The sequence below is a fragment of the Nipponia nippon genome, unplaced genomic scaffold (assembly GCF_047370975.1).
Source record: "Nipponia nippon isolate SJK-2023a ecotype South Korea unplaced genomic scaffold, ASM4737097v1 scaffold_6, whole genome shotgun sequence".
NCBI lineage: Eukaryota > Metazoa > Chordata > Aves > Pelecaniformes > Threskiornithidae > Nipponia > Nipponia nippon.
In genome coordinates this window covers 46,598,955-46,625,618 of record NW_028262380.1, presented here as the reverse complement: position 1 = coordinate 46,625,618, position 26,664 = coordinate 46,598,955, and the positions used below count along the sequence as shown (strand labels likewise).

The 26,664-nt window shown below is 38.6% G+C and overlaps 1 protein-coding gene across 8 annotated transcripts; it reads left to right on the top strand.

Moving 5' to 3' along the window:
* The first annotated feature begins 286 nt into the window (after nt 1-286).
* TMEM144 (transmembrane protein 144) lies at nt 287-18,526 on the top strand. Of its 8 annotated transcripts, none has more exons than XM_087737202.1 (13): nt 308-435; nt 3,961-4,019; nt 4,108-4,304; nt 5,492-5,614; nt 6,016-6,115; nt 6,655-6,735; nt 8,679-8,760; nt 9,955-10,028; nt 12,215-12,333; nt 13,675-13,794; nt 14,285-14,382; nt 16,391-16,444; nt 17,550-18,526. In XM_087737202.1, the coding sequence occupies exons 3-13, from the start codon at nt 4,166-4,168 to the stop codon at nt 17,631-17,633; spliced, it is 1,074 nt and encodes a 357-aa protein (XP_087593328.1). In that variant the 5' UTR covers nt 308-435; nt 3,961-4,019; nt 4,108-4,165; the 3' UTR covers nt 17,634-18,526. The 8 variants fall into 8 exon arrangements, with proteins under 8 accessions (XP_087593332.1, XP_087593328.1, XP_087593329.1 ...); XM_087737203.1 differs by having other exon boundaries at nt 417-435; nt 3,964-4,019; XM_087737204.1 differs by lacking the exons at nt 308-435; nt 3,961-4,019 and adding exons at nt 450-1,048; nt 2,495-2,573.
* Nucleotides 18,527-26,664: the final 8,138 nt, after the last annotated feature.

The window sequence follows — 26,664 nt, the reverse complement described above, 5'->3', positions numbered from 1 at the left end:
GCCTTTTATTCCACGGGTAGCACGGTACCAGCAACAGCCTATGAAATACACAGGTGCACTGCCACTAAAAAACAACCGAGTCCCATCAGCTGCCGTTTAAGACCGGGGAGGGGCAACGGTGCCTTTATCCCTCCGTCAGTGCCTAAAATCTAAGGCTTCTCTTAGCCCCTCCGCCCCGCTGAGCCGCCGCCGCCACGACGGGACGGCTCGGCTCGGCTCGGCTCCGCAACCTCGGGGCGCCTCCGCGGCGACTGCCGGCCGCGGGGCCTGCGCGGGGAAAAGGCGGGCGAGAGGGGCGCGGAGGTCTGCCTCGCCCTGCGCCTGCTCGCCTCCACCCCGCCTCCCGGCCGGGGCAGCGGATGGGAAGGAGGCGGGCCGAGGCGAGGGGCGGCGCGGGCCCTGGAGGGAGGCCGGAGCGGCGGGGGCGGCCTGTGGGTGAGCGCGGCGGGGGCTGGCGCGGCGGGGCCCGGGCAGCGGCGGGGCGGCGAGGGCCGAGGCCGCACGGAGGGCCCAGGAGAGGGATCGGCCGGTGCGGGCCCATCCCCGGCCGCCTCCCGCCCCGCCGGCTGCCGGAGGGGAGCGCCGCAAAACACGCCGCGGCGGCCAGCCGGGGACAGGGCGCGGGGGAAAGGAAGGTGCCCGGCTGGGGCGCGGGTTCTTCGCTTTCCTCTCGGGGTGCGTTGCCGAGCAGCTGGCCGGCTCGGCCGGGTGGCGCTGCCGGCGGCGGCGGCCTTGGCCGAGGGCTGGGCCTGCCCTGTTTACGGGCCGTGTCCCACTCGCAGCGTGGGCCTGCCCCGCGGAAGGCCGGGCGCGTTGGCGTCAATAGGAGAAGCAACATCCGCCTATGTCGAGAGCTCAGCTGCGCGTTTTCCCTTGTTGCGGGATGCTGCTTACTGAGAATATTGCCCGAAGAACGTCTTTCAAAAGTGTTCATCCTAGGCAAGCCAAGAAACGTTCCTCTGGCAGCTAATCAGGGTCGCGGTGTCACCGGAGGGTGTCACTCTGAGCCACCTGGGGACTGACAGGAGTCTCCTAAATAAGAATGGAAGTATCCAGCCTTGATGGCAAATAGATGATAGAAGAAACATGCAAATAAACAGTCAGTGTGACATGCAGCCTCTAAAAATACCCGTTCAATTAGCACAGACATTTTCTTTCTGATCTTGACAACAGCATGGATCTACCTTGAGATAGAAACTTTCAAGGGCAGGCTTCTTGATTTCATGCTTGTCTGTGGAGACTGTAGCGATGTGTTGCTGTTGCATTAAGTGAGCATCATAATTTGTTTTGTCTCTGTGCGAAGGAAGAAAATTGTGGCATAATTCTGAGCAAATGGTGAAAACACAGAGCGTAACCTTCCAGTGAGATAAACCAACGAAGTTGGTAGGATAAGGGCAATGTGTGCCAGCAAAATTCCATTATAATTCCTCTGCATCTTAGGAACCCCAGCGTGCCCTTCAGTAAGGGCTAGTTAGTGACAAAAACCCTTCAATAACAGCAACAAGTTGTCTCTGCTTCAGTTTCAGATACAACTGCTGCATTCTAACATCTCAGTAGCTTCAGCAAGTGCTTCTGGTTTGGCATTTGGTAGCTATAAACCCTTGGAGGCATGTATGCTGCAAGTCAATCTGGCAATACCTAGGATTGTAGAGAATAGGCTTGTAGTAAACTCTCTGAAACTTTCTGAAGTACAAAGTATGTGCAAACATGTGCAAAAATTGCTTGCTTTTAACATTGGATCATACAATTGTAGAATAATTTAGCTTGGAAGAGACCTCTGGAGGTCATCTAGTTCAACTCCCTGCTTAAAGCAGTGCATCATCGAAGTTAGAGCAGATAGCTCCAGGCCTTGTCTGGTTGAGCTTTCTCTTGAAGGCATTAAAATGGAGTTGAAAGTTGGGTCTGAAATTTAGCCAAATTTGGGGACTAAGTACCCCAAACCTTGGAAAGTTTCAGAGTTTTAAAAAAACAGTCTGAATGAAGCATACTCTTCCTTGGTTAATTGGAAGTTGTGTTTTCATTCCATTTTTGCTGTCATGATTCTGGTTCTCCAGTTGTGCAACAATCTTCAGTATGCACAATATAGAGATTTTTGGAAGATAAAAAGCAAGCAGAAAAGTATATTGCGCTGCAGCACACAGATTTTCTCTTAGCAGATAAAAAACTGAAGTATTTTTAAAGTAACATTTCTCTGTACATTAATAAAATCAAAAAGGCTGATAAACCACTTTAAATTTGAAAGGTTCTTAGTATTTCACCTGCATAATGACTTATTTCTTTAAAGGCTAAAGTACCGAGTCCTGCATTTGTAGAGGTGCAGTGTAATCAGCTTTATTTCTATGTCCTTAACAGCATGAAGTTCTTCCTGTGCAAAAGCAAGTTATTGTGCCTTACTTGTCCACTAAATGAATTAAATTTATTCACTTACTGAGTCATGTTTGATGGAATGAAGATAGCTGATATAAGCCTTTATGTATCTTAACTCATGTCACAGTGTTTCTTACCCTGTGAAGTCACTCTTTGAAGAAATCCCACCCTTATTATTTGCACTGCTCAGTGTCTAGAGATCCCAGGTAAAACGTACTTTATGGAAGAGTCTTAAATACAGTGAAAACTTATCCTCTGAGTAGGCAAGAAAGATGAAGAGTGAAAAAGATAATAAGATAAATGGAAATACCTGTGCCATTGTACCTTCATGATGTGTCTTCTAAATGTCATCTATGTTTTTCCTAATTACTCAAGTTAAAAATATACTGACATCTTTCCAGGGAAAAATTATAGAAACTAAATGTTTATATTTGTTGTGGAATTGAACTTTTTACCTGCTAATGCAAATAATTAATTTCAGCTGACACTGATGGCCCTGCTGAAGCTGTAGATAAAAGCACAACCTCAGCAGATACAGTTCTCAGTGTCCTAAGGACTCCAGAGAGGGTAAGACTGGAGGGTAAAATAAGATGAAAGAACACGCAGCAGCTCAGCTCTTCCTTTTGTGTGGAGAGTGTAGTCACAGCACTCCTTATAAGACTTGGCAAAATTTCTGCCATCCTATTTTAGCTTTTTTCCTCCAGGCAGTAGCTAGTCCACCTACACTGGGGAATGTCAAACTGCATTAGGATGTCATTTGATTCAGTATAAATAGCATTACTTCAGCAACAGGATTGCATACGTATCTCTATAAATATGCCCCTTTATACTCACAGCATATTAAGTATCCTGTTGCCATTTGAAGTTAAAGTTCCAAACACTTTTCTTATATGTAGTCTTTTAAGTGTGATGATAAGATTACGTATGCAAAGATCATGTTGTTATAGTTGTCCTCAGAGCTACCTTTTCTGTCAAAGTCATAATCCATATCAAAAGTACATGTGGTACTTCTGTTGAGTGTAACCTCCAGATGAATCTCCCACTAAAAAAAAAGAAAAAAAAAAAGAGGTATTATGGGATTAAAAAAAAGTCTTTGCCTTTGTTATTATCGTTATGTGGAATGAACGAAGAAACCTCAGAGGCAGCTTCTCCCTTTGTTCCCCACATTAAAAATGAGCCTTTATTCGCATTTTGTATCAGCTAGAGCAATCCCCGTGGTTACCTTATGATCCTATATTGATCCCACTGTGGCATCTATAGAATCTCTGCGCCTGTTCCTGACTTCTAGGCTGCAAATTGCTATAGCTTCTTCTGCCAATTAAGTTTTTGTCTAACCCCTGCTTTTTTACACACCCCAGTGTGACTTCACTGTGGCTACAGGAATAAGGAATATTCTGATAGAGCATCTCTGTGAAGCATCAGGGCTTCCCATAGGCCTCACAGTTTCAAGTCCTCATAACCTCTGAGTGCATCTCTACATTCACGCTGTTATATGTTTTCAGACATGATTTTCTGTGATAAGCTGATTATGAAACACACAATAGTGATTTTTTTGTGTGTCTGTTCTTAAGTTACTTCATCCATGTTTTATAGCAGCTTTTCATGGGATTCTACAGTATACTTTGCAGTTCTTTCCAGGTTTTGAGAGATTGGTAAGTAGGGTCCCTTAAGTTTCAGATTTCTGAACTACGTTGGTATTATTTAATATTCCACATGTTTAATTCCACTCTCTGATTTCAGAATCTGTCAGGACCTGTGGCAAAACAACTCCACAAAAAGACGCACCTTCAGAATAAAGATGAACATTGGGAAAGCTTACAGTACCTTTAACATCACCAATGGAACAGATCTAGCTATTGGCTTTACCTCTTCCACCGTAGCTGTCCTGCTATTTGGAACAAACTTTGTGCCTGTTAAGAAGTTTGATACCGGCGATGGTAAACTTATATATATTCTTTTGTTGCTTTTGGTATTTTTGCTAATAGGAATAATATTCTACCAGCAAATATGAGAGTTTCTATAGCTAGAGTTACAATTATAATCACAGCCTTAATCCATAGAGCATGTTTTAATTTTCTTTGATATTGTTAGGGTATAAAGCAATAATGTATTGGTTCAGGATATGGCAAATCTTTAGAAGAGCCTTTTTATGTGTTGTCGTGCACTTTAACAGTGATGGTGTGCATTTCATGAGCATTTCACAATGGAGAGTGAAGTGTCCTTTCTTCTATTCTTGTGGAGATTCTCAAATACAAGCAGTGTTATTTGTACTGTAAAAGTTCTTGGACTTTGGAGTATTGCCTTTCAGTTGTGGACCTAACATAAAAACAATCAAAAACTGACATTTTAATACTTTTATCTGGTGACTCAGTAAGGGGAAACAATCGCTTCTGTTTCCTACTTGGAATTTTATCACTTTACTATATTAGGTTCGTGTGGTATTTGCACGTTTATATGAAGCATAGTCAGTTACCAGATCCCTAGATGAATAAATCTGCCATTACTGCAATAATAGTATCTGCATTACAGGCTGGGTATAACCTCTCTCTCTTTTTTTGTGCCAAATATGGTCCTAACAAGACAAGGCTAGACTTTAAAGCAAAAGTCTTAGCTCAGCTGGCATAAAGGTCTGCCTAGTTGACCCTTAGAGAATCTACAAAGGTAGAAGAGATCTGTCCAAAGCTTTTATCATCCTCAGTGTCCTGGATTAGTGGAAAAGCCCGAGCTCTGAGCTTTGAAGGAGTTGTGTCCTGTGCAGTCATCTGTGTTAGCTGCTACTAGGGTGGTGGGAGAAGTTTGCAGTAACTGAATATCCTCTTTGTCAGAAGCCTGTCAAAATTTTCATGTGTTTGAGAATCAGGGCTTGTGTAAACTTTGTCCAGCAAAGTGTCTTTTGCAGCTGTGTATAAAGAATGCATGGTAAGGAAAAGGTTGACAGAATTATAACACCCCACCCTAAAATACATCTTTTGAATATATTGTAACATGGTTCCCTGAAATTCACAAAGGAAGTGGCCACCTTTCAGTTTTTCTGTACTATTTTATCTAAAACATAGTATGCTAAGAGATTCACACATGCAGTACTCTACAAGCTCTCTATTGTGTGCATTTGATTTTTCCATAGGCATGTTCTTCCAATGGATTCTCTGTGCCTCAATATGGATAGTTTCTTTGGTGGTCAATTTAATCCAGAACTGCCCCCGGTTTTGGCCTCTGGCTATGGTTGGGGGTTTCGTGTGGGCTACAGGTAAGGATAAAGAGATTCTATTTCTTGAAACACAAAGTAATCCCAACTCTTTATGAATAAAACAGTGATAAAAACTTTTCCATATATAAGGTAGTAATATTTAGTAGTTATTTGGCTTTTTAAAGTCTCGGTATTAATGGAGCTGTACCCTTATAACAATTATTATTTTATTATGCTTGTTTTATAAGCAGCAAATTCACACCAAAAATAACTTTAAAAATTATATTGATGAAAAGTCCATGTATTAATTAATGTATTTATTTTTAAAAAACACTGTTTTCTACCACCTTGTAATTGCCTAAATGTTTTTGCCTTCTGAGCAGTCACAGAATCTAAAGCAAAAATATACGAGTTCACAGGCTAGTGTTTAACTGATTTTAATTTTGTTTTTTGTATTTCAGGCAATGTTACAGTTGTCCCTATTGTTAAAACTATTGGCTTAGCTCTTGGTCTTTTGATATGGGCTTCTTTTAATTTGCTGACTGGTTGGGCAAGTTCAAGGTGAGTATGTTTAAGTCATACATAATTAATGTTGCCAATTCTTCATTAATTACTGCATTGAAAACACTATCACCAATAAAGAGGATTTATCATATATATAAGATCTTTTTCCCTCTCAGTGGAAAGTACTCAGGTTAATTATTTTATCTCTTTGTTTCTTTCATCTTAATAGGAAGAAGAATGCCCAGTGATGTTCATTAAACTAATGTGACTGAATAAATAATGTATTTGTTAATGTAAAATTAGTACATCGTTTGTATTTTTTTCTTCTACAGCACGGGCTGATAAAATAATTTAAATTAACTTCAATTTTTAAATACCCAGGTTAAAAAAAAAATCAATGTAAATTAAATTATTTTAAAGATTATTTTTGTAAAGGAGACATAGCTTTTTGCAAGCCAACTGAAGCACCAATCCAATATTGCAAGTATAAACTTAAGCAGAATTATTTACATGAGTAAAGATTTCTGAGATTGGGTTATAATTTAACTATTTGTATGCAGTCAATGCAACTAAGTGAAACTGGTTAAATATTCCAGGTTCGGTTGGTTTGGAATTGACCCAGAAGAGGTATCAAGACCAATCTTAAATTATATTGGAGCTGGACTTTCCCTGTTAAGGTAAAAATCTATTTTTATAATAAATTTCTGTAATGTAAAATACATATTTAATAACCACAGGGATAATTTAACTAGAGGGCAAATGTATTGAAGTATTTTTTGCATATGAATTTACCACAGAATTCATGAGCTGTCCATACCTAGCTGGCCAGTGTTGTATTTCAGAATAGAAACATACATGATACCCAGTGCAGTGGTGAAATAGTTACTCATAAACACAGAAATATATTTTTATGCTGGTAGGCATGTTCAAGGCAAAGCAGTGATGCACTGATTGTCTCCCTAGCTAGGTTATTCAAATGGTTCACTTTCCCCAAATTTTGTGAGAGAGGAAAAGTTGACTAGAAGAATCTTGGTGAGAAAAACCTGTGAGATTTCTGATCTGACTTCACTCAGTCAGGGGTACAAATCCTTCCTCTTAACTGTAGAATATGCCACAGGACCACTTCCCAGATCCTTTAGCATCCATGAAAAGCCAGAGGCTTTGCATTATCTCTTGCCCTTAATAGCTCCCTGTCTCATAACTCTTAAGCCGCACTTACAACAACTCCCAAACAGTGACTTCCTTTGGGATCTTCAGAAGGACTTCTACTCTTATTTTTTGTTTATTTGTTTATTATTTGTATGAGTGCACGTTTTGGTCCAAACACAGAAGTCTTTGCTACATAGCAGTGGTCTTGCTTTCCACCTGGGTGGCCAGGAAGGTCTTTCTAGGAACATAACAGTGGCCCTAAATCCCAGGGGCAGTAGGTTTGCCATAAGCATGCTGAACAGCAGATGCACATAATGCCTTTAGGAAAGAAGGGTGTTAAGAACCTGGAGATGATGGAGCCGTTCTTGATTGGTAGGAGAGAGCTGCTGCCTTAGATTCATGAATTTTGCTTCCACCCTTCCTCTTTCCTAAGATTCCACAGCATTTTACCTGTTGCCGTTACATGTAGCACGTGATTTTGTGAGCTACTCAGAAAATAGTAGCAGTACTGCTATTCCTGCCTGATTAATTCGTTCAGCTCACTACCTGCTTCCTGCCTGTTTCTGAGATATCATGGAGAAGTGATCAACAGGGAGAAAGATCCTGACCAAACATGTTTTCCTGGCAAGCTGCACAAAGCCTGTGTATGTTGCTCTGCAGAGTTCAGATGCATGTATTTCATTTTAGCCTCCTGTGTGGAACCTGTGCATGCTTGCCTAGTCCCTCTGCAGGAAGCTGACATCCTTATTCCATCAGCAGGAGATTAATTACACTTCAAATGGAGACATTCTGTTTACAGCTATGAGTAGGAATTCCTAAATCATTAAAATATCTTGCATAAAAATAAAAACCAGATCCTGACAGTTCTGATTACACATATTTACCTCATTTACTGAAGCTGGGGGTACAAGTAGTAATGTTACCCTTTCTTCTTCATTTTATTCACTTGGTGCACTGGAGCAACACTGAGCAATACCCCTTCTCGTTCCACAGACGCATGAGGCCCTGTAGGAGCAGTATTCCCTCACTCGCATATGATAGAAGACTAAAACCTAACATTTTTCCTTGAGCACAGAGCCAATTTTGTCCAGGTTTAAGTTGTTTCATACGGAATTTTCATGCAGGTGTTCCATTGTATGTGTGGTTTAGTACAAAAGGGCACTGTTAACTAAAACAACTGCTGTTAGCATGTGGTTGTAACTACACACTGTAAAAAGGAGACATTTCAATCTGTTACATAGAAGAGAGAGCTACAAAGTGATACAAAGACTAATTTATTTACTTACTTTCACTTAAGTTGTTTGTTAAGACTGTTAAAAACAATAGCATTTTTAAAATATATTGAAGTGACTCTAGAGCAATAATGAAAATAAAGTAATATGCCTCCAAATATAACTTCCGTCTCTGAACACTAAATGTTATGTCCTTGTGAGCTGTCATGGTATTTATTGGTGTATTTTTCTCTTCTGAGTGCTGTCATATTTCTTTTTATAAAAACTGAAGTCCAGAGTTCTTCAGCTTCATTAGAAAGTACGCCTTTACTGAGAGAAAGTGTAAGTACTCTACAGTTGTTATTTTACAGCAGTGAAAGTACATATCCACTTAAAAACAAAAAAATTGCTTAATGTTAACCAGGTTTACTAGGATTTGTGGTAGACTACATAAAACTACATAAATATGCATTGATTGTATTCAGTTTGTGGCTCTTGTGGATCCAGTCAAATGTGAGCAACAGAAAAGGCTTTCCCAAGTGTTCTTTCTCTGTTGTTAGCTTTAATGGCTTAGAAGTCCTTTTTCATTATGACAGAGGTTTTATAAAAGACAGAGTGTATTACTTTCTTATCCGAAAAGAGGAACCAATTTTAATTAAAACTTAACTATAAAAATAGGAAGGTACTTAGATGAAAGGCAACAGGATGTATAACTCTTATCCACTAGATTTTTGCCACATTACTGAGCCAGAAGACTGTCAAGAGTCTCTGATTCTCAGCATCAGCTGTTGGAGGCCACAGAGGGGTGCGAGATTGGCTGTCGCTCCTTCAGGAGCCCAAAGTGTGCAACAAAAGCTGGAGAACAGTAGGCTCCTACTACCATTCTACCTTACTCATGTAGGTCAGTGAGGCATCAAAACTCAATTGCTACCTGAACAGAGAGCCTCTCAGAGTTTTCTAGCTGTGCTCAATGCTCACTAGAGGTTCCAGTCTAGCAGAGCAAATCAGAGAAGACAATCTGGTTGCAGGATTAGAATAAAGGAATATTGCAATTTCTTTATGTTGCAGACAGGGGTGTTAATTTCCCTGGTTGCAAATAGTCCTAATATTCTCATAGTAACATGAGAACTGTCAACAGAAGGCAAAAACACATCATAAATAAAATCTATGGATTAAATCATTCATCAAATTTAAGGAAGGACAAGTTTTGAAAGTCATATCTACCTGCATGCAGATTTAAGAAAAATGCTACTGAGTGCTCTGTTATGTAGTAAACCCAGAATCCATATCCAAACTCATAATTGTAAACTTTGAGGTAGGTAGATTCAAGTATTATTTTGTTATTTTAAAAAGTACATATTTCTCCTTTCTTCAGAGTATTTCTGTAAATTCCTATTGTTTCTCCTTCCATTTTCATTTTATTTTCTTAGACCAAAACTGTTCTGTTTAATACAATATTTGAGATTTAAAAAAAAAAAAAAAAAAAAACAAAAAAAACCAAAACAAGCGTGAGTGAAAACTCTTGGTGTTTTGCAGTCTATTAATGTTTCTGAAGATACCTCTGATGACTCATGGGTGAATAGACTTTCTCCAGCAAAAAAAAGACTCATGTAAGTTATTAACAGTTCTTTTACTGGTGCAGGCCAAGTAGCCAGAGAAAGCAGGTGAACACAGAGGAAAAGCAGAATTTTATCCTGTGGTTCTCCTAGCACATTCATGCACTAACAGTTTTTAAAGTAATACTCTAGTGTGCATATCTATATATAGAATCATAGAATCGTTTAGATTGGAAAAGACCTTTAAGATGATCAAGTCCAACTGTTAACCTAGCACTGCCAATTCCACCACTAAACCAGGTCCCCAAGCACCACATCTACCCTTCTTTTAAATACCTCCAGGGATGGAGACTCAACCACTTCCCTGGGCAGCCTGGTCCAATGCCTGACTACCCTTTCAGTGCAGAAGTTTTTCCTAATATCCAACCTAAACTTCCCCTGGCATAGCTTGAGGCCATTATCCTCTCATCCTATCACTTGCTACTTGGGAGAAGAGACCAACCCCCACCTTGCTACAACCTCCTTTCAGGTAGTTGTAGAGAGCAATAAGGTCTCCCCTCAGCCTCCTTTTCCCCAGGTTTAACAACCCCAGCTCCCTCAGCCGCTCCTCATAAGACTTGAGCTCTAGACCCTTCACCAGCTTCCTTACCCTTCTTTGGACATGCTCCAGCACCTCAATGTCCTTCTTGTAGTGAGGGGCCCAAAACTGAACACAGTGTTCAAGGTGCGGCCTCACCAGTGCCAAGTACAGGGGGACAATCGCTTCTCTAGTCCTGCTGGCCACACTATTCCTGGTACAAGCCAGGAAGGATGCTATTGGCCTTCTTGGCCACCTGAGCACACTGCTGGCTCATGTTCAGCTGGCTGTCGACCAACACCCCTAGGTTCTTTTCTGCTGGGCAGCTCTCCAGCCACTCCTCCCCAAGCCTGTAGCATTGCATGGGGTTGTTGTGACCCAAGTGCAGGATGCGGCACTTGGCCTTGTTGAACCTCATACAGTTGGCCTTGGCTCATCAATCCAGTCTGTCCACATCCCTCTGTAGAGCCTTCCTACCCTCCAGCAGGTCAACATTCATGCCCAACTTGGTGTCATCTGCAAACTTACTGAGGGTGCACTCAATCCCCTCATCCAGATCATTGATAAAAGATATTAAACAGAACTGGCCCCAATACCGAGCCCTGGGGAACACCACTTGTGACCGGCCGCCAACTGGATTTAACTCCATTCGCCACAACTCTTTGGGCCCGGCTGTCCATCCAGTTTTTTACCCAGCAAAGAGTACGCCTGTCCAAGCCATGAGCAGCCAGTTTCTCCAGGAGAATTCTGTATCAAAGGCTTTGCTAAAGCCTAGGTAGACAACATCTACAGCCTTTCCCTCATCCACTAAGCATGTCACCTTGTCATAGAAGGAGATCAGGTTAGTTAAGCAGGACCTGCCTTTCATAAACGCATGAATACCCATGAATACAATGAAAACCCAATATGTATAGCTGCTCAATTTATTAGATTTTTTCCTTTGCACTGTTGAGTGTGCTTTAACTTGTCAAGTAAGTATTTGTTACTACTACAAAAGTGCAACATTTGCAAAGTAAATGGCAACTAAATAATTACAGAGCTGTTTTTTATCACCTGGTTGATCAGCACTCCAGCATAGAAGGAGCCTATGCTAATAACATGCTTCCAGGTGTGGTTTCCAAGTGAATACATCTGGAGAAGGCATAGCAGTATGGTAAGGAGGCAGCAGAAGTGCTCCAAGGTGGAAGCAGCAGCTAGCAAGGGGCTAGTGTGGGGAGTGGAGACAGCCAAGAACACAACGATCTGGAGGCAGAGAAGGGGACCGTGGAGGCAATGAACCTGGGAATAGTTATAAAGAATGTATAGACTGTAACAATGAAGCTGATGGTGGGAGCATTTTAACTATATTTTTGCTGGTTTTCTCCTACCTCTGCTTTTAGGTAATCCTAATTAGTTGATTTCTCTTGTCGTTAATCGAGACTGCAGGCACTTGGGGCAGGAATTATCTGTGTTCCTTGGCCACAAAGTATAGGAAGACTAAGTTACTACGTTGAACCATTTCTACACTAGAAAATGAAAATGTGTTAAAATGTATTATTTTTATAGTGTTGCTAGCAATTTTCGTACGATACACAGTCTTTAACTGCAATACTGGACTGAAGTGTATTGTCTACTTCCCTAATTAACGCTAGGCTATTTTCTCTGATTTTTGCTCTTTTTAAAGAGGATGTAGCCTGGCTGTAGTAGCTGGAATACTCTACGGTTCCAGTTTTGTGCCAGTACTTTACATCAAGGACCATGGAAGAAGAAATGAAACTATATACACAGGAGCAAGTCAATTTGGTAAAGGCTAATAGACCACTTCTACTTTAGTTCATCAGTATATTGTGGTTTCCTGCTTTCGTAAAGGCATAGAGTGTAATTCTTGATACACCTGGAAATATACCACAACAACTTATCAGTTCTGCATTATGTTATATGTTGTTGTAATCATAGTACTGGTACTCCCTTTTTCCCAGAGATTAATTACATCATTAAAAGAACAGTGAGAAACAGCCCAGAGGATACTGTACTTAACTCATAGTATTTAATGCCTTTTGAAACATAGCTAGCATTCTCAAAACACAAAGCTCATATGCCTGGAACATGAGGTAAACAAGGTCACAAGCTGTACCAATTGCCTAATTAGTACACCAGTAAAGGAAGAGGAGACGCTTGATGATAATTGATGAGCAGAAGAGATATATAACAACATAAGTAATTAAAACCTTGTAGTTTTTGAAATAGAAACCTTTTAACATAAGCCTAATTGCCAGTTTCAAACATTTCCCCAGAAACATTTTCCTTAAGATTTAGTATATAGTCTATCAGGTAATACCAGAAGCAGCTTAAGAGCAACATATTGCTGACACCTCATAATGTTGCCATTAAGAAATTGTTTGTTGTGTCACATACAATTTCTCTTGAATACTGCAACTTATATATTCCCCAGCTAGACAAAACAGATGTTATCATTACTGTAGCCGCCTTTCCTGCTGAGGATTTACAACTCCAAGGAGATAGAGATCACCTTGCTACATGCTTCTGCTTTACCATATTGGAAATATTCTCTTTAGCACATACCAAGTCCATAAAGGATTTATTATTGTTAATGATTATAGTGATCAAAATTGTGATACATTTTTAAAGATAAAAAAAAGGGTAAAACTGTGCCGTGTGTAGTTTACACAGTACGTGCAGTTTTCTTTCCCTTAAATGTACAGAAAAGAAACAAGGCTACATACAGGAATACAAATGTAGATGGTCAGGAGAGAGTATAATTATGTAAAATTCTCACCCCAGTTTTGTAGCCTCACCTGAGGATTTTCTTAAGTTTTTAATAAATTAATTCAGTAGTTTGGCTAGCAGAGTTCCAAAAATAACAACTCGCAGAAATGCATAAAAGCTTGTGACAAATCCTAGGACCAATGCAGTAGTTAATTCATGTTTAATATATATGTGATTGACCAAATCCATCCACAGTTAGACTGGCAGCTATATTCATCACAATCGCAATTGAATTTGAGTTGTTAGCAGTATCACCTTATGTGTTTTTGTCTATGTGAATGCTATCAGTGAAATAAATTTAGTTAAAATTAATAACTGGTGTTTTAAACTAATATAATTTTGTAATTTCTCTTTCAGATTTAGATTATGTTTTTGCACACTTCAGTGGCATATTTCTTACAAGTACCATCTACTTTTTGATCTACTGTGTAGTCAGGAAAAATAAACCTAATGTTTATCCCCAAGCCATATTGCCAGGTATGACTATTTTTTAAATTAGCGATTAATTTCAATTACTTCTTCTGACCGTTTTGCAGTGATTAGTTCAAGCTATGTGTTGCAATTGTAGTTCACGTTTCCAGTCTCTTCGTTTCACTTTTTGTCTCTTTTGAAAGATCGTTCCTATTAGGTTGATTAATTAAGGTTAGGAAACTGATAAATGTTGTTCTGATCTGAAATTAGAACAAAATGGTATTGCATACGGCGAATTTTCAAAAACTGACTCTGCCAGAGTGGAGAGCACGTTGCCCAGAAAACTGTGAACTTTAATTAATTTGCTACTTCCGTTGGAGTAGCTGATTTTTATTGCTTGAGCTTTCGTTTAGATTATCAGAGCCAGCTTGTTGAAGTAGTTAACATACTAAAATATACATATACAGTTTCTGTATTATGTGATAAATATAAATGTTCCACAAATTGTTGTCTATACCTTGCTGTCCGTGTTTTTCATTGGGATTTATTTTTCTAGGTTTTGTTTCTGGTGTGCTTTGGGCAATAGCCAATTGCTGCTGGTTTATAGCCAATCACTATCTCAGTGCTGTGGTCAGCTTTCCAATAATTACTGCAGTAAGTATATAAAAAATAAAATCTGTGACTAGAATTAAAAGTGAAAGGGTTTCCCCCCCCATTTGTGGAATTAAGTTGAAATTATGATGTGTCTGAAGCATTTTAATCAAGAGTATACATTGCCTTTTCTTCTGCTTGTCTGTGCTAGCCTTTGGTTTTTTAGGAACATACATGACTGTAACAAGCACCATCTTGGTGAATGCTGAGTATAAAAAAACAGAGGAATTGGAAGTGTGAGTCTTTAAGTTATGTAAAAGCCAAAGCTCTGTAACTAGAACTATATCAATATGAAATAGTAAACTGAAGTGATTAAAAGAAGAAACTTTTTATGCTTTCATCCCAGCAAGTACATTTTGTTCTGGATGTGTTCATTTGTGATTTTTATCCTCTAGCAGTTATTTTGCTTAGTTAAGTCGGGTATTTTTTATTTTTACAGTTCTTGAACACACAGAACAGATTATGTATTGCTGAAAATAATGTTCTTATGCAAATGAGGGGGAAAATAGGTTGGCCCATTTTGTCTGTTTTATTCCTATTTATGATACTGTACCTATAAAGTACTGTTAATTTCCGGAAGCTGTATAAATTCCATCACTAGGCAAAAATAAACTTTGCCTTTACTCTCTTGCCAATCTACTAGATGGTGCTGCAAAGGTGGATAACTTCTGGCAAATGAGAGTTCATAAATATCAAAACCAAAGTTTTGCTGAACAGTTGTATTCTGGAAGCAAACTAATGAAACAACGTTAATAGGGATTAAGCTTTGCCTCAAGACACAGTAAATCAGAATAAACTCTGCAGTATGCAATGAAAAAAAAGACTTGGGATCATTCTAATTAGAAATTGAAGGATTAATGGAAAGCAGCTTTAGTAACTCAGTTATCAGTATGCCTAAAGGGCAAGGATATAAAGTGACGAAAAATTTAAGGATGGTACTGATGAGAAACTGCTTATCTGGACCACAGGTTTGCAACTGCTGTTTTACTTCATCCTAGAGAGAATTTCAGATAGCTATTCATCACATCCCTTTAACAATTTGTTTCATTTTTAAAATGCATTCCTCTCGCAGCATACGTTATCTAGAAAGTGAAGTAACACCTTAGCTATTATTCAAATAATAGTTGGCAATTTCACTAGCAAACAGCACCCACAAATACATTCAGCATGAGACACTGTTTCCCGCTGGCCTAAATCTGTGTCCTATCAGCGGTACTGAAGATGGCGAGAGGAAGATCACTGTCCAAAAATCTGTCAAGTGTTTCTGAGAACAGCTCTAATGGGAAGCATTAGCAGAGCCAGTTTTCGCTTCATATTCAGATAATATTTTCTCATCAGTCATGAAAATTCAGATCATTGCTCCCACAGGGGAAAAACTATATTACCAGGAGTGCCTGGAAATTATTGTTGTGTATCACTGTTTGCCATTAGCTATGAAATCTGTATGACAACATCACAGATAATCAGTAGTTTTCCTGACCTGTCGATCTGGCTGGTTTTGTGCTTTGTCCTGCTGTATAGGAAAGACATTAATGTTCCTGTCTCTTGATATCACACTGAGAGATAAAATCAAACTTTGTCCAACTAGTTAAGTCATGCTAATAAAGGAAATGTTAGGAATATCCATGGTAGCTGCCAATAAACCTGAATAGTCCTCTGAAATGTGGTAACATTGTGGACTGTAGTTTGGACTAAATTGAGGCCTATTGTTTGGAGCCTAATAAAAAAAACGTATAACAGCCAGTGCAGACTCCACAGTGTAATTTAGCAGTAAATTGTGCCTTCTCTGAAAAAAAAGTCTCTTGCCTCTTTAACCCTTCTTGAAGATTTTATTGTGTCTTCATAAAGATTTCAGTGATGTTTATGCTTTTGCCATGAGTGCTGTAATTATATGGAATGGAAAAGCCTAAACTTGTTATCCAGACAAAACTCAACCATCCTGAGAACGATAATGAGAAGGCGGCACATTTTAATGAAATGCTGTAATGTACAAATGAATCTTATTCTCTAGGGTCCTGGCCTTGTTGCTGCAATGTGGGGAGTCCTTGTATTTAAAGAAATCAAGGTAATCTTATTAGGTCTCTTACCTAATCTCTCTCACTTGTCTCTAGCTCTAGGAACAGCATGACTTGGTATACAGCTGTTTTCTTAGATTTCTCTTCCTTACAAGTATTGCATTATGAAGCTGTAAGTCACATCATGCCATACTAAGTTTTCCAAGAAAGATGAAGAACTGTGAACAATTTTTACAGCAATGAAGATCTGAATTTCGTAACTGTATGAGAGCAGCAGTGGGAGTAAATGAAGACTGTAGCAGGGCCAGGAGGCAGGATGCCAAGCACAGCCTGAAAACAGTCTTTATTTCAGCCAGTTCTTTCAGTGGGGGCAGGGGAATGAGCGGTTGTCCTAATAATCACATAGACAAGTAAATTAGACTTTTAGGGTCAGATTCACCAAAGGACCAAAAAATGAGACAGAGGTTAGTTGGCCTTGCTAATTACAGTATTGTGTAGAGATTCCTAAACTGTTATGGCAGTGATTGCGTAGAACAGGCTAATTTACTCCACTGGATGTTAACATATATGGCAGAAATTACTTTTCTGGTGGAATTCAAAGCATTGAATGCTAGCAGTGTAATCCTCGGGTTCCCTTAGCTAATCTGTCCAGGATCCATAGGTACCTAATTTGCCGTTAGAGATCATCTTTCCCAATATTTTTGGTGACTGTGCAAAGTGCGTTAGGCATCCTTGGATCAGGAACTAGAGGTTGTCTCTCTTCCCCACTGCAGATTAATGTTGCACCACACTAGGAGACCATCATGTTCATTATCCTTTTCATACATTTTAGAATAGTCTCTGCATAAGTGCTTACTGCTTAAAAATAATCTGAAAATAGACAAAGGCCTTCAAAAATGCTTTTAAAAATTGCTGAATTAATTTTGTGAATATTTTACGAAGTGTATGGCATTGTAGATTACTTCTATTAAACTGCAAATATGTTACAACCATTATATGAAATAGAATTTACCATTTCATGTAATGGGTTTATTAATTTTGTCATAAAATGAAACCCTAGTTCTTTACTTTGGGGGGTGGGGGAGGGCAGGGGAGGTGTGTGAAGTGGTACCTGTTATGACAACATGATGTTTTTCTCTCCCTTTGGCTATCCAGGGACTGAAAAACTACGTGTTACTCTCAGTAGCGTTTTGCATCATTTTGGCTGGATCACTCTCCACAGCTTTTTCTAAAGTTTGAAAGGATCTTCTGGACCAGTAGATGGTGCTACTGTTTAATAGAATCAGAAAGACAATATTGGTATACTGCAATACATAATAATTTTCAAAATGTATGTCCAATGTTTACGCTAACCTGCTTAAAGCAAGTGAAAAAGAAAACCTTTGCTAAATGTTCCGATTTGGCATGAAAGAAAATCTGGAAATGTTTGTTTCTGCCTTTCTTGGAACAGTAAGAATATCAAAGGATTTTATTAAATAAAGCTAAATGATTTTGTAGTTACTAATTATTTTTTTTCTAGTTCAGGTACTAAACTTCATGTCATCATAAACTGCAGTTCACTCTTGTGACGGCAGATAAATGGATTTTAGTTCTTAGTCTGTAATACTGTATGTATTTGCAAGCTGATTTGTTTTATAACATTCTGTTTTACTGACTTGAATGTAAAATATGTCTTGGAATATTCTTTATAGAACCGATACACATGAAGATGTGAAGCATTTTTTATTTAGAAGAACTGTTCTTTAAATTCATCAGTTTACATAAAAACTATCTTCTAACCAGTTCAGAATTTTGAAGAAAATACAGAAAAAAAAGTGCTGCAAAATAAATTACTTGTGTTTGCTGCTAAAGTGTTTGTTTAATTGCAAGAACGTTATGTAGAAATCATGACCCAGATACAAATAGTTGGGGAAGTTTGGGGTTTTTTTTATTTCAGTTGTATGGAACTTCGCAAGTAAACATTACATTTCTGTAACTTGTGGTGTTGCAATATGAGCTAAGTATGTGGTTCAAAGTTCATTTCCAAATAACTTTGGGCATTTTCTGAATACTTACTTTTCTATGTAGCATATTCAAATCTTAAAAATTATGTATGGCAATATTTATTACATTAAAGCATCATGCTAACATTACCCAGTCATTGTTCTACCCAAAGCAACGTCATCTCTAATGTAAATAGGCAAACTAACCAGCTTTTAACTACCTGTCCTGCTAGAAAGGGAATTTCCTTTGGATATTAAGGCTATGAGGAATATTATGTCCACTGTTCCATGACCACCACTAATGTGGAGAACTGTATTTTCTTACTCAGGGCAGCTAACCTTTATATGTGCAAAGCATGTTGTCTGAACCTCCCCTTAGGCTTTTCTTCAGCATATTGGAAAACACCGGCTCCTGCAGTCTTTCCTTGTTTATAATGTGCTCATCATTTTTCTTGTTCTTTTCTGAACTCTCACTAAGTGGACTAGATCTGTCTAGAAAAACTAGATGTGGCAGTCAGACTACAGTCTTACAAAACACAAGAGAAGCGGTAGTAGGATTTTTTTTTTCATCCAGTTTGCAAGCTCTGTTCATCGTTACACATCATGGTATGACACTTTTTGCCATCATGGCTTGATATTGTTAACGTGTTCAGATTGCAATCATAATGTCTCCTTTCTCCCTTCCACCCTTCTTTGTCTACTATTTATCAGATTTGATCTTAGAACTGTTACTTAGCCTGCTTTTTCCCTGTCCTGTATTGTTTATTCCTACCCAAGTGTCAGAACTTGGTGTCTAACAGGTTTTTTCCCTCATAAGGCATTTCTCTAATTTTGCTCTGTATGTTAACCCTGTCCTCCAACAAGTTGGCAGCATTTTCCAGCCAGATGTCATCTGCAAATTTAATAAACATACTCTCTAATTATTGTAAATCATTTATGAAAATGCCATGTGATACTGGCCTTTACTTCTTGGAATCTATTGCAATATTTTTCACTCTGACAGGGAACAACTGATTACTCTTTTGAGTACAATTTCCCTCCGTCTTAGAGTGGTCTTGTTTAGACTGTGTTCTCCCAGCTTTTATGTAACATCTGATACACTTGTCCAAGTCAAGCTGCATGATGTGTGCCACCCTAATACCCGATATTGGAAAGAAAACAGGTCAGTTTTCTTTCCGATACCCAGATCAGACACAATTTATTCTTGACAAATCCTTGACTGTTACTTACCTAGCCATTATTCTATTGACTCAGACAAGAGACTCAGAGAGTAATTTGTTCACATGTTTTTGAAATAACTTGAATTAAATTGGACATTTATAATTTCCCTGCGTGTTTCCCTTCTTAAAGATCACAAGAACCTCTGTGTTCCTGGAATATACCCTATGCCAGAAAATTGCTGATAAACAAAGAATTGGCAAAACCAAAATATGGCTCCTCTACTTTACAGATATGCTTTAATATGTCAGTTCTTTCCCAGTCAGTATCCGTTCTTATTCCTATGTCAGTGTTCACAGCTTTGTTAACGCTGAATGTAATCTGTTTAAGTAAGACTGAAGGAACAAGGGTGCTGTGCGCTTCAGTTTATAATGTCACTGCTGAATAGTGGCAGATTATCTCTTTTTTCCACACAGTTACTGACCAAAATGCTAGTCTTGTAACTCAATATTTTGCTAAAATAATTACAATGCAATTCAATATTTATGAAGATAGTGTGATTACAGCAGCAGTCCACTTTGATGTACCAATGCAATTGCTTAGGAAGTATCATACGTTTAGTTTACTGCTACCTGTAGGTCACCTTCCACATTTGGTTAAAGTCTGCAAGTACAGTCTACACTATTCAATGAGGTATACCCTTAACTAGTTTATGTTAAGTGAATTACTAATGCCTCAGTCTGGAAAAACAGTTGGAAAATGTTCAACCGGAACTCTCAGGGAGGAGAACCATGTCTGCATGGGCTTGGACAGTGAACTAGCTGTCCACGCTACCGGGTAGAACTAGCTTTTAAGGAGTGTGTAAGAAAGACCCATATTGCACAACAGGTCTCTCAGGCCCCAGAGATCCCTAGAGAGCCTTCAAGGGAGAACAGGAGCAAGCAGAAACAAAGGTCAGAGAATCAAGAGACGCAAGAATGCATGGCACGATTAAAAACTGAGCTAAGCATCAGAAAATCAGAGACACCCTTTTTTAGCACAGCAAAGCTCTGGGAGGAAGAAGGACCAGGGGAGCAGATGAAGCTGTGTGAAGAGGTTACAAGGTTAGGCCTATCGCAGAGCAGAAACAGAGTATGGTGTTTCCTAGTTGTCTTCTACAGCTGGGCAAGCCACAGTACTCACTGAAGAGTCAATGCAGAGGGGCTGACGTGCAATTGCTGGTGGGCCTGCACCGACTCTCCTTGGCAATCTGCAGCCTCAGCTGTGCAAGGGACGAACAAACAGGATTACTCAAGCCAAATTACTGTGGGACTTAGTTTATCCCTAACCTTGGCCACCTGTTTCCTATCCTACACTACAGTGAAAAGCCATAGGCCTTGCATACTACTCCAGTACCCTGAAGCTCTGTTCTGCTTGGTGCTGTGAGTATCCTGAATTAATGTGTCTTGGGTTTTTCAGCTTTTTAGCCTGTAACTTTTAGTGACAGGGCAAGCTGGCTACTAGTGCTGTACTGGAAATGTTATGACAGGTTAGTAAGTAGTAGAAAAATTTGTCTTGGCGGTGCCTGGTTCTCCTTGCCTCTGTTCAGATTCTGTTTTGCTTGCTGCATTTGTTATTTGTTGTGGTTTAAGATAAATCTGAAAATGGACAATGAGCCTGAGTCTGCTACATCCATTCCTTATTAGAAGACTGGCTCTGTCTTGTGCTGGTTGTACAAAAAAAATGAAGCTGACTTATACCTTGGCAGCTGAGATGCATTTAGGTTTAGGTTTAGGTTTAAACTGTTACCATATGCTTCAGTTTGCTTTAACTGAAGAGTCTTTTTCTAATGTTATCTTAAGTCTTCACTGTCCCTCTTGAGGGATGCTCTTAAGTTTAATGTCTGGTATGGGCCCAGCATCCATCTACTGGCTATGACTAGAGGGAAGGGCTGAATTTTCCAGGGCAGGATCACCTTTACAGTTCCTGGTTTCTGTACAAGGTCAGTGGCTTTCTGAAACAAACCAAAAAACTGAACTCCTGACCGCAACAATTCCCATGTAAACATATGTGGTTTGATGCAGTTCTCTAGTCTATATTGTAAAGCTATCAGATGTGCAAACTTAATTGCTGACTGCTAGGGTATTAATTAAAATTCTTGTTTGTTAAGGCTGAAGTATGACCTTTATTAAATGCCTTCTTAGCAGCTCTCCTATTGGCTTTGTCTTGCCAACAGCAAAGAAAAACCCACCTCTTGCAGCTCTTTTCTGTGAAAAATCCCTTGTGGTAATTCATCAGGATTTATGGTTTAAATATGTATTTATTCCAAAATATTTTCTTATGATGTTCACTTGGAAAATATTGCATAAATATTCCACTCATTTCTGAGATTTTCTTGTTCTTGAAGTTTTGAGTTTGAAGTAACACTGGTATTATTTCTTTCATGTTAAAATGCTGGACTTGCAGATATCTGTTTATAGAGCTGTTTATATAAAACAGTATGGCAGCAACTGAGTTTAATAAGAGAAAATTCTACAGCTAATATAAATTATGGCTCTGTTTATATCAGTAAGTTTTCATATCAGTGTAAGAACTGACTCAGAATATTTCTAATTTTTTTGGGGGGTGTTACTTTTTTTTATATATATAATTGAAGGAAAAAACAAAAGTAGGATCAAGGTGGAAGAATCACATTTCTTGGAGAAAATTATACTTTCAAATATTTGTTTGTGCCTGTTTAATAACTTCTAAGAATATACTTGAGCTTGGTTTATGAATTTTTCTCTGGTAATACTTGGAGGCAAATTAGTCTTTAAAATATAGGTAGACTGGGAGTTTCCCAGTAAGATTTTTGTGCACTGTTGGGAACCAGGGAACTCAGTGTCACTCTTTTTTAGAATTCCCTTACCTGTTTATTCCTTTCCCTGTGTTTATTATCAGTTAATTTTCTGAGACTCGCTGCCCTTCTTCTGGATTTTTATTCCTTCATATTCTTAGTAAAAAAGATTATCTGGAAAAAATAGTTTAAATACAGCAATTCCTGTCTTCAAATATGAACAGTGAAAACTGGCATTTTTTTATCCCTATAGATCTTTTTATATTTTTATCTATATCATAATTTTCTTTTTCAACCAATATTCAAGCTTGATTAAATGCTACTTCAACAGTCTGACCTGATCCTTGAGCTTTCTTGCATCTGGCATGAAAATAAAATGACAGCCAAGATGATGCATGCTAGCAATTAATGTCTCTTTTTTTTTTTTTTTTTTCTTTTTTAATTTTGACCTTGCTTTCAAATAGAAGACTGAAGTTTAATGCTGTATTCCATAATTACTGAATGACTGATGGATTCCACTTTCCTTTAGCTATATATAATGCTGATGGATAGTGACTATGGAGCATTGTATTTTAGCTGATACAGCTGAAGTAATGGTTCTTACGCTTTTCATGCTTATCACAAAGCATTTTTTAAAACTCTAAAATATATTTTCTCTTTAAAGTAAACATTGGACAGTTCTTGTGCCTCTTATTGCCCCAAAGGGCCTGTTTGAGAGTCTAACCTGAGAGAGGAAAGGAGACTCAAAGGAAACGGGACCTGCCTTAGTCCCGCTAGTATCAGTGATTCACACAGTCTGATGCCACTGTGCGTTTTCAGATTGCGTAAGTAATTCCTAATGATCTTAGGTTGTTGTATTTTTATGTAGCAACCAATACACTAATAATGAAATAAGTTACACATGGAGATACATTAGTTATTTCCAATCTCCTAGCAGTTTTTTTTGTGCTGTGGATCTTCTAAAAACTTTTCTTGTAGAACTGGAAGACAAACCACGCTGTTCCCAGGGCCAAAGCAGGGAAGGGGTGAGGAGGGAGAGGGTCTTCACCTCACTAGTTAATAAAATGGGAGAACTGGTGGCAGTAATGTTTCTGTGCCCTTTGGTTTGCTGCAGTGAGGGAAATAACTGTGTCCCAATGCTCCGAGCTACCCGCACTAAGCCCGTAGGCAAGGCTCAAAGGGCATTGTTTATTGTTACTGTTCATGGACCAGAGAAAAAATTATAGCCTCTAACTGATGAGTCATTCTTCATTAAAAATGAAATTGTTTACGGATGGGGGCTGGGGAGAGGTGCACTTGTTCAGGAGTTGCAGAATGATAGCTGCTCCCCGCCTGTATTTACACATCTGAGCTTTGATCCTAGCTGAGGAAGAGCCCCAGGAATACAAAGGTCATAGGCTCTTCACAGATCCAGCATAGGAGAAGGGCTGATCTGGTATTTGACTGGTTAGTAATATTTGACATCAAGCGATGCCTTGACTCTGTGGTTCATTTTCCAATTGATTTTGTGCGCAATTGAAAGGTTGGAACTTGTTGTACAAAACCGTATCGTGGCTTGTGTTCCTTGAAGCATACTGTGCTCATCAAGTTCAAAGGAAATAGTTTAGACTGTTGGCTTGTTGTGAGTCCTCCAGATGTACTTGCAGGGAGCATGCATAACCTCATCTTCAACTTCTGCTTCAGATGCTTGTGTCTAGCATTTTTAAGTGAAGTAGTTGAAATTTACTTCATAAATCCATACAAAAGCTCCTATTTCTAGATAACTAAAGCTGTATATGACTAAAAAATGTGCTTATTTGAGTATTTTTAGGGGTTGGCAGCATTTCATATTATGTCATGTTTATAATATGAATAACAAGATATTTAAAAAAATAAATTAAACACTTGCAGCTTGTGACTCTAGCAACATACATTGTATTTTCTTGGCTTTCAAGAGGCTAATCACCACAAAACTTTCTTCTTGCACTCTTCTAACTTTGCAGACATTGAAGTAAAATGCTTGCCTTTTTTTCTTTTCCACTGATTATACTTAGAGTTTAGTGCCTGGTATATTCTTTTTCTTAACTTAGTGAGCCACAATCCATTCAATGAAGCAATAGTGAATCTCACAAAAAGGAGGATAAGCTGAATTACGTACAATGCGTGTACAATCTTGTGTTTGTGGTGATATCAAGCCAAGCTATTCTTTAGCAGATCACACCTTTTGTTTTAAATTGCTTTTATTTGGCAATTGTCAATCTTGTGACATCCTCTACGTCCCCTTTGTTTAAGGGAAATAGCGGTACCTTCAAGATGGACTGATCCAATTAATAGATCTCTGCCATTGAATCAGGATTTCACTTGTGTTTCTCACTGTGTGGGTTGTGTTGATTTAAGATGCTGCCACTACTTGACTGCTACTAACAGACACCTCACAGCAAAACCAGTGAATGGGATTGTGAGGGGTTTGGGTACTTATGGGCAAAAAATCAGCTACTTTAACTTGCTTTGCTGTGACAAGGTCACCTGAGTAAATTCTGGGAACAGTGAATGGAACCTCAGCCTAGCACATTAAGAGTATGCCCTTGCTACTTTTTATCCGATTGCAGCAACAGAACTGCTGTTCCCTAAAACTTCTTTTTATTTTCTTTTGGTGAGAAGATTTAGCTTTAATTTTTACCTGAAGATAAATGCTTTGTAAACATCTGTGAATTTACTATGCCCTGCTAGGCCTGCAAATTTATTTACTGCTTGTCCTATTTAGTATAATTTCCTTGACTTTATAGATAACATCTTGAGTTTACTAGAAATTCAAAATCTTGGCTGTTGTAAACACAGTTTTGCATATGATTTGTTCTTTACTGGCTGTGCCTTAGACATTGCGTATCAAATATTGTCTGCTGTTTAAGGGTGTGATGTGTAAAGTTTGGTGGTCTCTTTCAGTTTTAAGTCTTCATAAAATGTCAGTATGATAACTGGAGCTGAAAACACAAGAAAATATCTGTTCACTTGGCCTCCATGAAATATGCCCTGACCAGGATTTGGAGATCTCTTGTATTTCTTTTGTGAAGGAGAACCAAAAGAGCATGGTTGGACTCCAGCAAATGGATTTCTGCATGGCTGTTTTAAAAAAATATATACTTGAATAGTAAAGAAAGGATCTGTGGTTACAGTACTTTTTTTTGTTTTGTTTCCTTTAAATGACTTACAGACATCCCTTGAAGAACAAATGATTGAAAGAAAAATGCATTCCCAGGTAAAATATGAGGTAAAAATCAAAATGTCATCAGTAGAAGGGTGTCTAACTACTAAGCTTTGACATGTCCTTTCTCGTTCAATAACATCACCTCTAGAAGAGTATATGTTAAGCTTCTGGCTCTTTCTTCTAAACATTTTCAAGTCATAGATTCCCAGATGTATTCCTCTGCAGGATTTTCCAATTCAATAACTTTCAAATTATTTAGTTCCGTACAAAACATGAATTTTCAAGTATGTGTAAATTACAAGTGCTCTTACAGTGAAAGATATTCACTTCAGCAGATTATCATGAATGGAACGTGAGCAATTACCAAAAGAACAACTGCATTCTTGTCAAGAGTCTGCTTTAAACATCCGTATTTCTGATTTTCACTTGCATTCAACTTCACTCTAACCTCAGATATATTGTGAGCTAAACTTTTTATTTGTTTGTAGGCATGGAATTTGGTTTAAGACCATTTAAGAAGATGTAAGAGAGTTTAGGACAACATAAAAATGTACTGGAAAAGTGTGGGGGTTTTATTTAACTTGGGTGCAAACAGGGCTTGTAAAGTACGGTGGTGTTTGTTGAGCTTCTACCTAAAGTTTTAATAGGGAAGCACTGCAAAATCATCTGTTGAGCAAACATAGCATTTTAAAGCTGAAATCTCATAATGCAAGTCCTGACAAAGGCAAAATCATGTGAAATCTCCTTTTCCCTGAATCATATGAGAAGGATAAGTTTCCTGGGGAAATTTTAAACTGCTGCACATTCAGAGGTCAAGGCGATTGAGGATGCAATCTTTGAGGAGAGATGACTTTCCTCTACTCTTATGTGTTAAATCAATTAATGGCAAGGATATAAAATGGGCTATGTTTCAGAAACTTTTCCCTTGCTGTCTTTTAAAGACTCCAAAAAGATCTTCCCTTTTAGGTGACACTCCCTTAGGTTTTTATTTTAATTGAGACAATACCTTATTTTCTCATTTACACAGTACATAAAGTTTGGTGGATTTTTTTGGTTTGTTTTTTTGAGTACTGTAGAAGAGTTCCTTGTATACACATTCAAAATCAAAAAGTTGTTTATTGCTCTGTACTT